Raw genomic sequence first — 13,066 nt, 5'->3', positions numbered from 1 at the left:
TATTCCAAATACTTCATTTTTAGCTACCTTCTGTCTTCTAATTTTTTATCAATTTGCTGAGGAGATAGGCAATATTCAGTAACCTTTAAGAATATCCATAAAGGAATACTTTTTTAGTAGGATTAGTTAGTGTTGGCATTTAATTGTGATTTTCTATTTATGTGTCATGTACCAGCCTCCTAACTGGTCTTCTCACGTGTAACCTTTCTCCTCCTCTTCAGTCTTCTCTTTATGATGCATATTACAGTAGAGTTAGCTTTCAGAAATGTAACAGGCATGGTGGCCCACAGCTGTAGTCTCAGCTAATTGGGAAGCTGAGATGGGAAGATCACTTGAGGCCCAGAGTTCGAGACCAGCCTAGACAACATAGAGAGGCCCTGTCTCAAAAAAAAAAAATGCAAGTCAGGTCATACCATTTCCTGTTATGGCAATATATGGGCTATGCCATTATTACCCAAACTGAAAGACCAACTTTTCTTTTTTTCTTTTTCCTATTTTTTTGAGGTAGAGTCTCGCCCCTGTTGCCCAGGCTAGAGTGCAATGGTGCAATCTCAGCTCACTGCAACCTCCACCTCCTAGGTTCAAACGACTCTCCTGCTTCAGCCTCCCAAGTAGCTGGGATTACAGGCACTTGCCACCACGCATGGCTAATTTTTGTATTTTTAGTAGAGACAGTGTTGGCCAGGCTGGTCTCGAACTCCCGACCTCATGATCCGCCCACCTCAGCCTCCCGAAGTGCTAGGATTACAGGTGTGAGACACTGGGCCTGGCCAAAGATCAGCTTTTCACAAGACTGCAGATACAGAGTTTTGGTGAGCCATGCAGCCATTGATTGGGTAATAGGAGATTTACCTGCCAGGTGAAATACTCCATATTCAAGAGAGAGAGTGACCAATAGAAAAAGAGGCAAATGATATAAACAGATATTTATAGAAAAGGAAGTAAAGACAGCTGTTAAACAGCATTCACATTTACTCATGATAACAGAAATACAGACGCAACCACAAATTATAAAATATCTCTGAAAGAATCCATTGAAAAACCATTTGCCTTTGGCTGGGGGAACTCTGGCAAAAGATAGGAATGTGAGAATTACTTCCCATAATACGCCCCTTTTAACCCTTTATAGTTTGTACACAGTTGACTCAAGTGCTGGAGTAATGTGGATTCCTGGCATTTAAATAAAAAGCATGTAGAACTAAAAACTTATTCATCCCCGCTGGAAGCTACATCTGAATGTATAGGCTATCCAAGAGTTCAAAGATACTCTTGGGAGTTGAAAACCAAACATTAACATCATAATGTCTTACTTTTTTGTATAACACATTATAGGTCATGGGATACTTTCACATATTATCTCAGTTGGTCCTCACAGGATCTGGGACTGTGGCTCAGAGAGGTTATGATTTGCCTAAAGTCACACGGCGAGCTGTATTCAGTACCCACGGCAGTCCATTTATTCACACATCTGTCTCCCCCACTGGATTCAGAGGTTATAACACAAACAGGACCGCAGTCTATGCCTTCCGTTCCCAGTCCACTGCCGTGAGATGATGCTGGCTTAGGAAGGAGTCAGGGAAATGTGTCACCTTCCCCTTTCATGGTCTTGGGGACACAGGGAAAGGGGTGAGTCTCACCAAAAATAGAAAACAAGATTTCAGGAAGCTCTTTTAAGTGGTGCCATTGCAAAAGTCAATAATACAAAGGAAAAATAGCTTTCAAGTTTTAATTTCTATGTAAGGAGGTGGATTCCACACGCAGTAGAACTTTGTCCCTACAGTACGGGAAATGGATGCTGTGGTGCAGCCTCATTTGAATCCACCTCCTTTTTTCGCAGACGACGTGGTTTTGTGTAAAATGCCAGTGACAATTGAGATAGTTCAAGTGGAATGTAACATGTATTTTTAAGGACTGAGTAAATAGAGCAAGAAATAACTTGCCTAGTTAAGAATTCTTAGCACTCATTTGAACAAACCTTAAGCCAGTAACTTAAGAATATGGTACACTGCCAGGCTCTGTGGCTCACGGCTGTAATCCCAGCACTGTGCAAGGCTGAGGCGGACAGATCACTTGAGGTCAGGAGTTTTGAGACCAGCCTGGCCAACATGGTAAAACCCTGTCTCTACTAAACATACAAAAATTAGCTGGGCATGATGGTGTGCACCTGTGATCCCTGCTACTTGGGAGGCTGAGGCAGGAGAATCACTTGAGGTTGGGAGGTGGAGGTTATAGTGAGACGAGATCGCGCCACTGCACTCCAGCCTGGTCAATGGGGTGAGACTCCAGCTCAAAAATAATAATAATAATAATAGCATACTATCAGAGCTTCCAAGCCCTTTGGCATGGACACCTTCGTGGTTAGAGTGAAATTTAATGCTAATTAAAGGGCCTATGTTACTTTCCTTAACTAAGGAAAGAAAAGCAGTCATTCTTTTCAAAGAAAGTATGGGGAGACCCACATGATCTCTGTGAAGTTGAAACACTTTTTTTTTTATTAAACAGGACTCTCTGAAACACTGGAGAATTTTATAGTAAAGCTTAGATAAATATTTCATGTAACATCTTAAGATGCAATCATTCATAGTAATTTTAGTGCTCTGATTTCTGTTTGTTTTCAGATTTGAAAAAGCAAACGTTTTCTATGATGGTTTATATCTGGAAGCTGCCAATTGAGCCCAATTTCATAAGGCTTATCTTTATAAATAAGTTAAATAGGATAATAAGAAATAGTTCAATTTACTTTTATTTTACGTCTATCTCTTTAAACAGAAGCAGTGTTAGAAGATCTCTTTTTTTCTTACTGAAATGTAAACTGTGGCCGCCTTTGTAAATACAATGTGCCATTTAACCTCCTTAAGCCAACCTTAGATCTAGGATTATCTTACCCTCCAGCTGCCTCAGTGGACTTTCTTTGGAAGCTACTGCTTTAGCTTCTAATGGAGCAGAAAGCTGCCCATCTCCAGCTGGAGCCTTCACCTGGTAACGTGGGCCCCTCTCCCCAACACAAACCCCTGCGGTCTGAGAGTTGTTTTTCAAACTGCCCTTTGTTAGTGTGCTAGATGGATAACGCCCGCTTTTTCTCAGGGCTGTCTTGATTTGGGGTCCTCTTTGTCCTAATGAGTATTTCACAGCTCTGTCTATGAACTCACTTCTGTTTGCCCGGACTCCTGATACGTGGATGTACCCGACCTTCCAGTGATGTATAAAGATGTGCTTTCTTTATCCATTTGAAATATCTACCCACCAAGCACCGGTTGTGTTGTGCTCAGCACTCTGTTGGGTGCGTGAAGAATTACACATCTATTCATTTTTTTAAAAAAAGATAGTTTTTGTTAACCACCATGTGCCACACCCTCAGATGTGATCCTTGCCCTCATGGAGCTAATGTCTTAGTGGGGAAGAGAGATGATAAGTGAGTCAAAATAAAATAAAATGATTACCAATGATTATGAAAAGTGCTATGAAGGAAGGTGAGTGGGAAAGGGCAAGGGTTGCTGTGACCTCGGATGGGGTGTTGAGGGAAGGCTGGGGGATGAGAAGGACCCAGCAGCATGGAAGCAGATCACGAGCGAGCCACGGAGGGAAGGCAGGAGAGAGGCCTCACTGAGGGAAAGAGCATGATGTTGTCTTGTAGGAACTCTGGGACCTGCAGGGCAGCGGAGGGGCAGAGAGCTCTAGGAAATGGGGCTGAAGGGAGAAAGGCAGCGGCCAGAGCTCGTGAGGTCCCATAGGCAGGGTCACATGTATGCATTTTATTCTAGCGCCAGTGGGAAGCCTTGATGAGTTTTACGCAGGGGAGATAGATGCTCTCATTTCCTTTTGTATTCCTGAAATGTAATTCTGGCATCTTTGAGGAAAATGAACCAAAAGGAACAAGACTGGGGTTAGCAAGACTATAGTTGGTCGTATGCTGTGGTGTGGGGCAGGAGAAGACACGGCTGGGGCTGGCCTTGGTAGAAGTAGAAATAAGGAAGAGGCACCACGCACGATCTGTGTTGGAGCGGAGTCACCGGGACGTGCTGATGGATGGATCACACTTGGAGGAAAGAACGAGGGGGTGGCCTTTAGGCATCCCATGTGTCTGAGGGAACATTTGGACGAGTGGCAGTAGAGGTAGATAAGTCTCAATACCCAACAGCTTTGAAGGAGGAAGTCAGAGGTTCTGCTTGGGCACAGCAGAAGCCAGTGCACGCCCTGCAGTTGTTTGCAGCTGACTTCTAAGGGGCAGTGCGAACCATGTATTCAGAAGTCTGCGGGCTCTTTAGGAGCCAAGTGTAACAGTTACTGCCTGAGGACACCCAAGGGGAGAAAAACAGCTCTGTGCAGGGAAGAGCTGGTGCCCTGGGTCTGAGGGGTGGGATTTTTGAGTGACCAGAGAGCCGCGTGCCAGGGATCGGGCAGTGAGCAAAGGCTCAGAGAGGGCATATATGGCATGGCCAGCCTGGCAGGGGCAGAGGGTTTGCAGTCCAGCCGTTGCTAGTGCTCACTGTTGCTTTTCGTAGGGACTTTATCTGCAAGAGAGGTTAAGGTCACTTGCCTTTTCTCTCCCTTCCCCCTTTCCCTAATTTAAGTCCAGAAGCCATTGGCTTCCTGAGAATCTTCATGGGAATTCAGGGTTAGGACCAGGGGTTCACCAGGGCACCCTCCAGACCATCCACACTGAAGTGAGATGTCTTTAGTTGTTTTTTAGGAGAATCTCACGGTATCAACCTTCTCCCCTGCCACCGGCCACGTAATTCCATGTCCATATTTATGTATGCAGAGATGCTGAAACACCTGCATTTATATGTTTCCATTTATTTCCCACTTAGGTTTTATGGCAGGCACACAAAGAAACCCTCAGATGTCTCAGTATGGACCTCAACAGACAGGACCATCCATGTCGCCTCATCCTTCTCCTGGGGGCCAGATGCATGCTGGAATCAGTAGCTTTCAGCAGAGTAACTCAAGTGGGACTTACGGTCCACAGATGAGCCAGTATGGACCACAAGGTAAAACCAAAGCTTCTCCAAAATGCATGGCAGTAAGTCGTAGAAATCTTCTTAACATGCTAATCCTTCAAGATGTTAATATTGTAAACATATTGTAAGATCCATGGCCTGTTACCCGACAGTACTTTAGTTGCCCATAATGGTGGGAGAAATAATCATAGCCACTATTGGTTAAGCATTTATGGTCAGACACTTGGGTCAGTGCTCTTCATCCATGTGTTAAATGAAGTAGTGAACCCCTGTCTTCTGTGACGTGGTCCTAAATGTAGAGAAAAAGACACAAGCCACGTCCTCAGAAGGTTTCTGATGTAAAACGTGGGCTCTGTTGGGTTAGGTTCTGGTTTGGCCCCTCCCTCTCAGTGATCGCCGTTAGAACTTTGAGCTGGGGGCTCAGGACGGCCCTGCCCCGTACATCTCCCAGCTTCTCTCCAGCATCCCACATCAGGCCCACAGTAGCTCTCAGGTCCCCAGTCCTCCTGAGTCTGACTCTTCAGAGACAGGACAAAGCCTGAAATGGTTACCTGTCCTTCACAAAAGAAGGTAAGGGAGGAGTAGAGAGCTAAGTGGGAGCATGTCCAGCTTGCACCATCGGCACACCTCCTTCCTGGAAGGGGATGTGGGTTTTGTCAGATACACAAGGTTTTCAACCTGATGTGTGCATGTACACACATATATATAGATGTTTTTCCTAAGTCACTTTTAGCAATAAGACATTTGAATTGACCACCTTCTTTGTATTTTGTTTCTTTGAAGTAGACATTAATGGATAATTTAAAGAGAATGAGTTGATCTGGCAGGCATAATTCCCAGAATTTCCTCATTTTTGAAAATGCCGGGAACATTCCAGGTGAAGATGATGAGTGCCACTGGGAAACTAGTGAAATGATTACACTTCTACAGCAAAACCAGGTTTGCCTGGGGGTAGAGCCTTAGTGTTTTCTAGAGGTATTTGCAACTGTTGAGCAAGCCCAGTCACCTCCTTTTTACCTGTCGTTTCTCAGAAAATCGCATCTTTCCGACATATGATACTTTATAGTTTGAAAAGTGAGTTACTGTCTTGTGTTCTGAAGATCTTTTTCCAAAAGATCTTCAGTATTTTCAGTGCTACCAATGCTGCGTTGTTTCTTTGCCTTACGGGGATTTGTTGTATTTACTTTCCAAATACTGCTGTTGGTAGGAAGACTGTGGATACCGAAGAAAGCCAACGTCTGTGTAGATCCCCTCCTGCCTTTGTTCTAGGCCTGTCCTGAGTGTGAGACTTCGTGTTTTGCCCGATTCTCTTTATATCACATCGTCAAGAGTTTTCCATGTTAGTAATTCCAGTAAACTGCTTTAGGAATTTCCGTCCCAGGTCACAGTAATGTCAGCTTATTCCCTGTCAGCACCAGGTAATTGTGGCATGCAGCAGTTTGTTGCTGAGTAGAGGCAGGACTGTGGAGTTAACCCTTACTGGGCATGGTGGGTGTCATCAAAGTCAAGTTTCTTTAGCTGTCATGGAAAGAGAGCTTTAGTGAGAGTTGGAAAAGCAGTTTATAAATTGTGGTAGGCACAGAAAATGTGGGCTTTTGCTCCTAATGTAATTGGAGGCAAGGTCCAGACCCTGTTCTCAGAATTGGGTGTGGCTGGAGGTCTAGGATTTAACCCTTAAGACCACAAGCCCTTCCTGGAATCTTTGAAATTTGTCTCCATACTCTGAAGTCATTCAGTCTTGTAGCCTTTTTTTCTACTCATCATACATGAAGACTGAGCCTTGGGCTATCTGGTAAGTCTTTTGTGAACAACTAAGGAAGAGCTTTTGCTGTAGGAATTAATAGCAGGGAAGGAAATGACTATAGAATGGATTTATTTTTTGATTAAATCCCTGTTTTTCGGAATCATTGAAGGTAAAGACCCTTAACGTAAGAGCACTGAGCCCAGGAGAATTCTTATCCAAACCGCTCTGTCTCCTTGGAAAATTGCTTCCTCTTTCTGAATTTCTCTGTCTAGAAAATGAGATTATATTACATTGGAAGTTGCTTCCACTTCTGATGTTCTACAAGTAAAGCCTTGCTTCAGTACCAGGCCCTTTACTGTTTAGGTAGCCCACTGGGTTCCTGCATCATGGTTAGGCTTTTTGTTTGGGTGTTTTAAGGCATGAACCTTGAGTGTAGGTTAAGAGTAGAAATGATCTGAACTGAGGATGATATTCCCACTCTCTGTGCCTGAAAGCACCAGGTACCCTTTTCCCCTCTCCTGGGTGACATTGCCACCTCGTTCCCCTCCAAGGCATATGTGCACCTGGGTTCCTGCATCAGTTCTGAGTGCTGTGTGCTGTGAGAGTCCTGGTCCTCTCCAAATCCAAATCATCACCTTTTCCCCCTTGGAGCCTCTGTCCTCAGCAAACACTCAGCGACAGATCACACTTGCAACATACATTGTACAGTTCAGTAAATGCCCTTCATTTATTCCATCTTTGTTATCCTTTCAGAAAGCATCCAAATAAAGGGTGTTTTCTTTCTCCTCTTGATTAACTACTCAGATTATTAGTGACATCGCTTCCTTCTTTGCATTAGAAGTGTTCATCTCTCTGGAATGACTCACTCATGCAGTCACCCAAGATGTCATCAGTCTCGTTTTTCTGTTTTTGCTCTGAACTTAATGATTTGCTTCTGGTTTTGCTTTCTTAAAGAAGTTTCAAATATTTCACAGGCATTTTACTCACGTTTTATTGTCAGGAGCAGCTTTTCCAAAATTGTTAATAATAACAACCAGCATTTACTGAACATGTTACTAGATCCTGGGTCCTTTTTTCTGTATTTTTCATATATTAACTCATTTAATCCTCACAGAAGTTGCTGTTGTTACTCTACTTTACAGAGGAGGAAACTGAGGCACAGAACAGGTGAACAGTTTTGCCAGGATGAACAGCGACTACAGTGGTCAAGCCAGGATCCAAACCCAGGCTGACTCACCCATTCTCTTTTTTTTTTTTGACATGGAGTCTCACTCTGTTACCAGGCTGGAGTTCAGTGGCACGATCTCAGCTCAGTACAACTTCCATCTCCCAGGTTCAAACGATTCCCTGCCTCAGCCTCCTGAGTAGCTGGGACTACAGGCATGTGCCACCAGGCCCAGCTAATTTTTTGTATTTCAGTAGAGATGGGGTGTCACCATGTTGGCCAGGATGGTCTTGATCTCCTGACTTCGTGACCCACCCACCTCTGCCTCCCAAAGTGCTGGGATTACATGCGTGAGCCACCATGCCTGGCCCTATTCTCTTAATTAATGGGAAGCCCTCTGAGGCTGTCCCTATTTTGTAAATGAGAACCAAAGTCTTGAGAAATTTAATAATTTGGCTGTGATCCCACAGCTGTTATAGTAAGTGTCCAGGCCAGGGTTCCCACCAATGGAAACTGACTTATGAGGCCAGTCACGTGGTCACTGGCGGGGTTGTTTCCCATACCTTAGCTGTACTACCTTCTTGCTAATTCATTTGTTCAGTGAGCCACTAGGGATACAACACCAAAATGACAAACAAATTGCCTTTAAGTAGCAGGAAACATTTTAGGAATACAGGCATGGAAATATATTTTTAAAAAATAAACTTGTTCAGTGTGATGGCTCATGCCTGTAATCCCAGCACTTTGGGAGGCTTAGGCAGGCAGATGACTTGAGGTCAGGAGTTCAAGACCAGCCTGGGTAACGTGGTGAAACCCCATCTCTACTAAAAATACAAAACTTAGCTAGGCATGGTGGCACACCCCTGTAATCCCAGCTGCTCGGGAGACTGCGGTACAAGAATTGCTTGAACCTGGGAAGCAGAGGCTGCAGTGAGCCCAGATTAGGCCACTGTACTCCAGCCTGTGTGACAGAGCAAGACCTTGTCTTTAAAAAAAATAATAAATACTAAAGAGATTAAGAATAAAATTTCTGACCAGGCATGGTGGCTCATGCCCGTAATCCCAGCACTTTGGAAGGCTGAGGTAGGCTGATCACTTGAGCCCAAGAGTTTGAGACCAGCCTGAGCAACATGGTGAAACCTCATCTCTACAAAAAGATACAAAAAAAATTAGCCAGGTGTGATGGCACATGCATGTAGTCCCAGCTACTCGGGAGGCTGACGTTGGAGGATCACTTGAGCCCAGGAGGTTGAGGCTGCAGTGAGCTCTGATCATGTCACTGCCCTACAGCCTGGGTGATAAAGCGAGACCCTATCTCAAAAAATCAAATAAAATTTCTATGATGTGAAGAAGGGGGAATGTTAGAAATGTGTATTAGTACTATAAGATCTGAATTGTTAAATAAATAAATGAAGCCAATCTGAATGTGTAAAAAGGTTTAATTACAGTATATTTTATGAAATAGCACTTTGCTACCTTAAAGCAAGCACATGTAATAATAACTACCCTTGCAAAGTGTTTGCGAGGAAAGAGGACTATGGGGACTTGCTTTAATAAATAGAAAGGATTGTGTAATCAACATGTTAATTATTAATAAGTGAATTTGTTTGGGAAAAAGAGAGCTAAAATCAGTTTCATATCCATAGCCTTTTTATTTCTTAAGGACAAACCTATCTTCTTTGTTTTTTGTGTTCTCCAGAGGAATGTCTGTCACACTGACTATCCAGAAATACTTTTTGCATGTTGTTGCTAGTTACAAAATACAAACACTCTGGCCTTAGTTTTGCTGTGAGTAAGTGGTGTTACCTTGGTCTGGATTTCTCCTGGGCATCACTCACTCTGTAATAGCCTATGGGAATCGATGTAGGGCCACCACACACAGCACACGGGCCATGCTGACACCTGGGTTTATGCCTGATTTTTATTGTGTATGTCTTAGGAAGCAGAGGACTTAAAAGTAGGTGACTCTGATGAACCTTTTATTTCTAAATTACTTTGGTAAGGGTGTTTTTCAGAAGGGTTTGAAGAATTTTTTTTTTCCTCCAAAATAAATTAGATGCTATCTAGAAATTTTCCTTTTCCCTTCATTCATTGTATGTGTCTCGTAAGTTCAGCAAAGGCAAACTTTAAATGATACTCAGTTGAATGAATACAGTTCCAGACTAGTGAATTACACAACAATACTCTTAAACTGTTGTGGTTCTAGAGGATCAAGGTATAAGTGTCCAGAGTTGTGGGCACATTAGCTCCTTGTGGGTACCTTATAGGCCCTGCAGTCACTGAGACCCAGGATTTCAGTCTTTACTCTTCTAAGTTCAGAACCTCTGTCTTTGGCTGGTTGGTTGGTTGTTGAGACAGAGTCTCACTCTGTCACACAGGCTAGAGTGCAGCGATGCAATCTTAACTCACTGCAACCTTGAGCTCCTGGGCTAAAGTGATTCTCCCACCTCAGCCTCTCTAAGAACTGGGACCACAGACATGCACCAGCACGCTGGGCTAATTTTGTGTGTGTGTGTGTATTTTTTTGTATTTGTTAGAGAGACACGGTTTCAGCATGTGGCCCAAACTCCTGGGCTCACATGATCCACCCACCTCGGCCTCCCAAAGTGCTAGGATTATAGGCATGAGAGAACCTCAGTCTTCCCATTGAATTGACTTAACTGCAGCTGCTTGTTTGCCGAGGTGGGTCTGTCTGCCACATGTATTCATTTTGTGTGGGCAGAAGACTTCTGGACAGTGCTGCAGATTGACAAGATCCTCTTCTGATGTTCCAAAGACTCTGCAGGTCACTCCCCTTCAGTTTGCTCATTTTATTATTTTCTTGAAACAGGTTGATACACTTGACGAGGCCACGGCTGCTTCTTATCTTAACCTTGTGTTTTGGTTAAATAGACAGTGCAAAGCAAAAGGATCAATGCTTTGTTCTATACTGTTATGTTTTACTAAGGAAATACCCTAAATCTGTCTTGCTAATATTAGAAATAAAAACTGAATTAGATTATTTCATAGCAAAGGATAGGTTCATGTAATCAAGTCGTCTTGTGATGCCTGAATCTAGCCTTCAAGTTACAAGACTTGAGCGTGAGTTTTTCTTAGCCTGATAATGATCGTGATTTTTATAAGAGCTTCACTTCATGATTTTATCAAAACCTGGGAATTAGGGAGAAAACTCAGGAAAATAAATAGTACACATCAACTTAAAATGAAAAAGAAAAAAATCAAGCAACTTTAATTTTGACTAGTGTGAGGCTAATTGTTTTACTGCAGTAATTAACATCGGCAGCACTCAAGAGAAGTGCACTCCCTGCCCTTGCCTGTGACGGAGCACACTGCCGTACCCGCCCTGTCGGGGGGCTTCATTAAGACAGCGGTGGTGGCCTGGCCGGGCGCGGTGGCTCACGCCTGGGAGGCCGAGGCGGGTGGATCATGAGGTCAAGAGATCGAGACCATCCTGGTCAACATGGTGAAACCCCGTCTCTACTAAAAATACAAAAAAATTAGCTGGGCATAGTGGCACGTGCCTGTAGTCCCAGCTACTCGAGAGGCTGAGACAGGAGAATTGCTTGAACCCAGGAGGCAGAGGTTGCAGTGAGCCGAGATCTGCCATTGCACTCCAGCCTGGGTAACAAGGGCGAAACTCCAACTCAAAAAAAAAAGACAACGGTGGGCGGCATGGAGAGAGGCGGGGTGTGGACATGCAGCTTTACCTGCCCTCTTAGCAAGGGACATACCTTTCCCCGAGGTCCATTGCTCTTCCATTTATTTGAATGTTTGTTTAAAAGGAAATTACCTGTTGACACATTTCACAGCTCTGTCAGCAGCACCAGACACCCTGGAGAAGGGTCCCTGTGCCTGTGGTCAGCGGGGGCCAATCAGGACCCTCCCTGGCCCACCTTCAGGGGATTCCTTTCCCCTGCAGTCTGTGTGGGGTGTGCAGGGCACAGCAGCAGAGTCTGGAGACACAGTCCCTGCAATGTGTGACCCCATAACTTCGATGCTTAGATGCCTTTTGTTCTTACCATAGAAACGTGACTGTTTCACACTGCAGTTGACTATTGAGTTGGGTTGATAGCTATATTTATTTTTATTTATTTATTTATTTATTTATTTATTTATTTATTTTAAGATGGTCTCGCCCTATTGCTCAGGCTGGAGTGCAGTGGCGCAGTCTCAGGTCACTCCAACCTCTGCCTCCTGGGTTCAAGTGATTCTCCTGCCTTAGCCTCCAGAGTAGCTAGGATTACAGGTGCCCACCACCACACCCAGCTAATTTTTTTATTTTTGGTAGAGACGGGGTTTCACCATGTTGGTCAGGCTGGTCGCAAACTTCTGACCTCAAGTGATCTGCCACCTTGGCCTCCCAAAGTGCCAGGATTACAGGTGTGAGCCACTGCCCCCAGCCTTTTTATATGTTTTTTAATGTCAGTGCTTACCTTTTCTTATACATTCTTCTGTTTGAGGAATAAATTGCATGATGAAAGTAAAATTAGGCATATAATGCAATATGATAATGTAAAGATAATTTCTTTTCACTAATTATACAGTTGTTAATATTAGAACATTTTTGGGCCAGGTGCAATAGCTCCCGCCTGTAATCCCAGCACTTTGGGAGTCCGAGGTAGGTGGATTGCTTGAGCCTAGTAGTTCGAGACCAGCCTGGGCGACACAGTGAAACCCTGTCTCTACTAAAGATACAAAAAATTAGCTGGGTATGGTGACATGCACTTATAATCCCAGCTATTTGGGAGGCTGAGGCCGGAGAATTACTTGAACCCGGGAGGCAGAGGTTGCAGTGAGCCGAGATCGCACCACTGCACTCCAGACTGGGCTGCAGAGCAAGACCCTGTCTCAAAAAAAATGAAAATAACACTTTCTGCCTATTCCTTGGCTGATTTTATCTATTCGTTGTCAATTGTCCAACAATAGTTACTATAATTTTTTTCCCAACAGCAACCACATGAGATAGAGAATCTTTTATTACACCCTTTTTATAGAGGTGGAAACTGAGCTTTAGATTAACAGTTAGCTTTCCAGAGGTCATCTGCCCAGAAGCAGACAATGAGGCCCACCTCTTGGGAGGCCCCTCTTCTTCACTTGCTGCCTCAACATCAGATGCTGGCCTGCGAGTGTGCCCACGCGTCCTCAGGGTCCGCCTCTGACGTTAGCCCCGGTTAAGGACCCGCCTCTGCCCCTAGA

General features: G+C 44.1%; 1 protein-coding gene across 7 annotated transcripts in view; it reads left to right on the top strand.

Moving 5' to 3' along the window:
- ARID1B (AT-rich interaction domain 1B) overlaps positions 1–13,066 on the top strand; it is a 438,832-nt gene that overhangs the window by 356,198 nt on the left and 69,568 nt on the right. For all 7 annotated transcript variants that reach the window (XM_012451772.3, XM_012451755.3, XM_064360518.1 and 4 more), the window contains one exon: positions 4,812–4,991. In XM_012451772.3, the coding sequence (XP_012307195.3) occupies positions 4,812–4,991 (180 nt within the window). The remainder of the gene's footprint in view (positions 1–4,811; positions 4,992–13,066) is intronic.

The sequence above is a fragment of the Aotus nancymaae genome, unplaced genomic scaffold (genome assembly GCF_030222135.1).
Source record: "Aotus nancymaae isolate 86718 unplaced genomic scaffold, 86718_ANA_hifiasm-v0.15.2.pri h1tg000040l, whole genome shotgun sequence".
NCBI classification, from domain to species: domain Eukaryota; kingdom Metazoa; phylum Chordata; class Mammalia; order Primates; family Aotidae; genus Aotus; species Aotus nancymaae.
The sequence above is the reverse complement of the archived record's forward strand: the minus strand, read 5'-3'. Positions and strand labels throughout refer to the sequence as shown.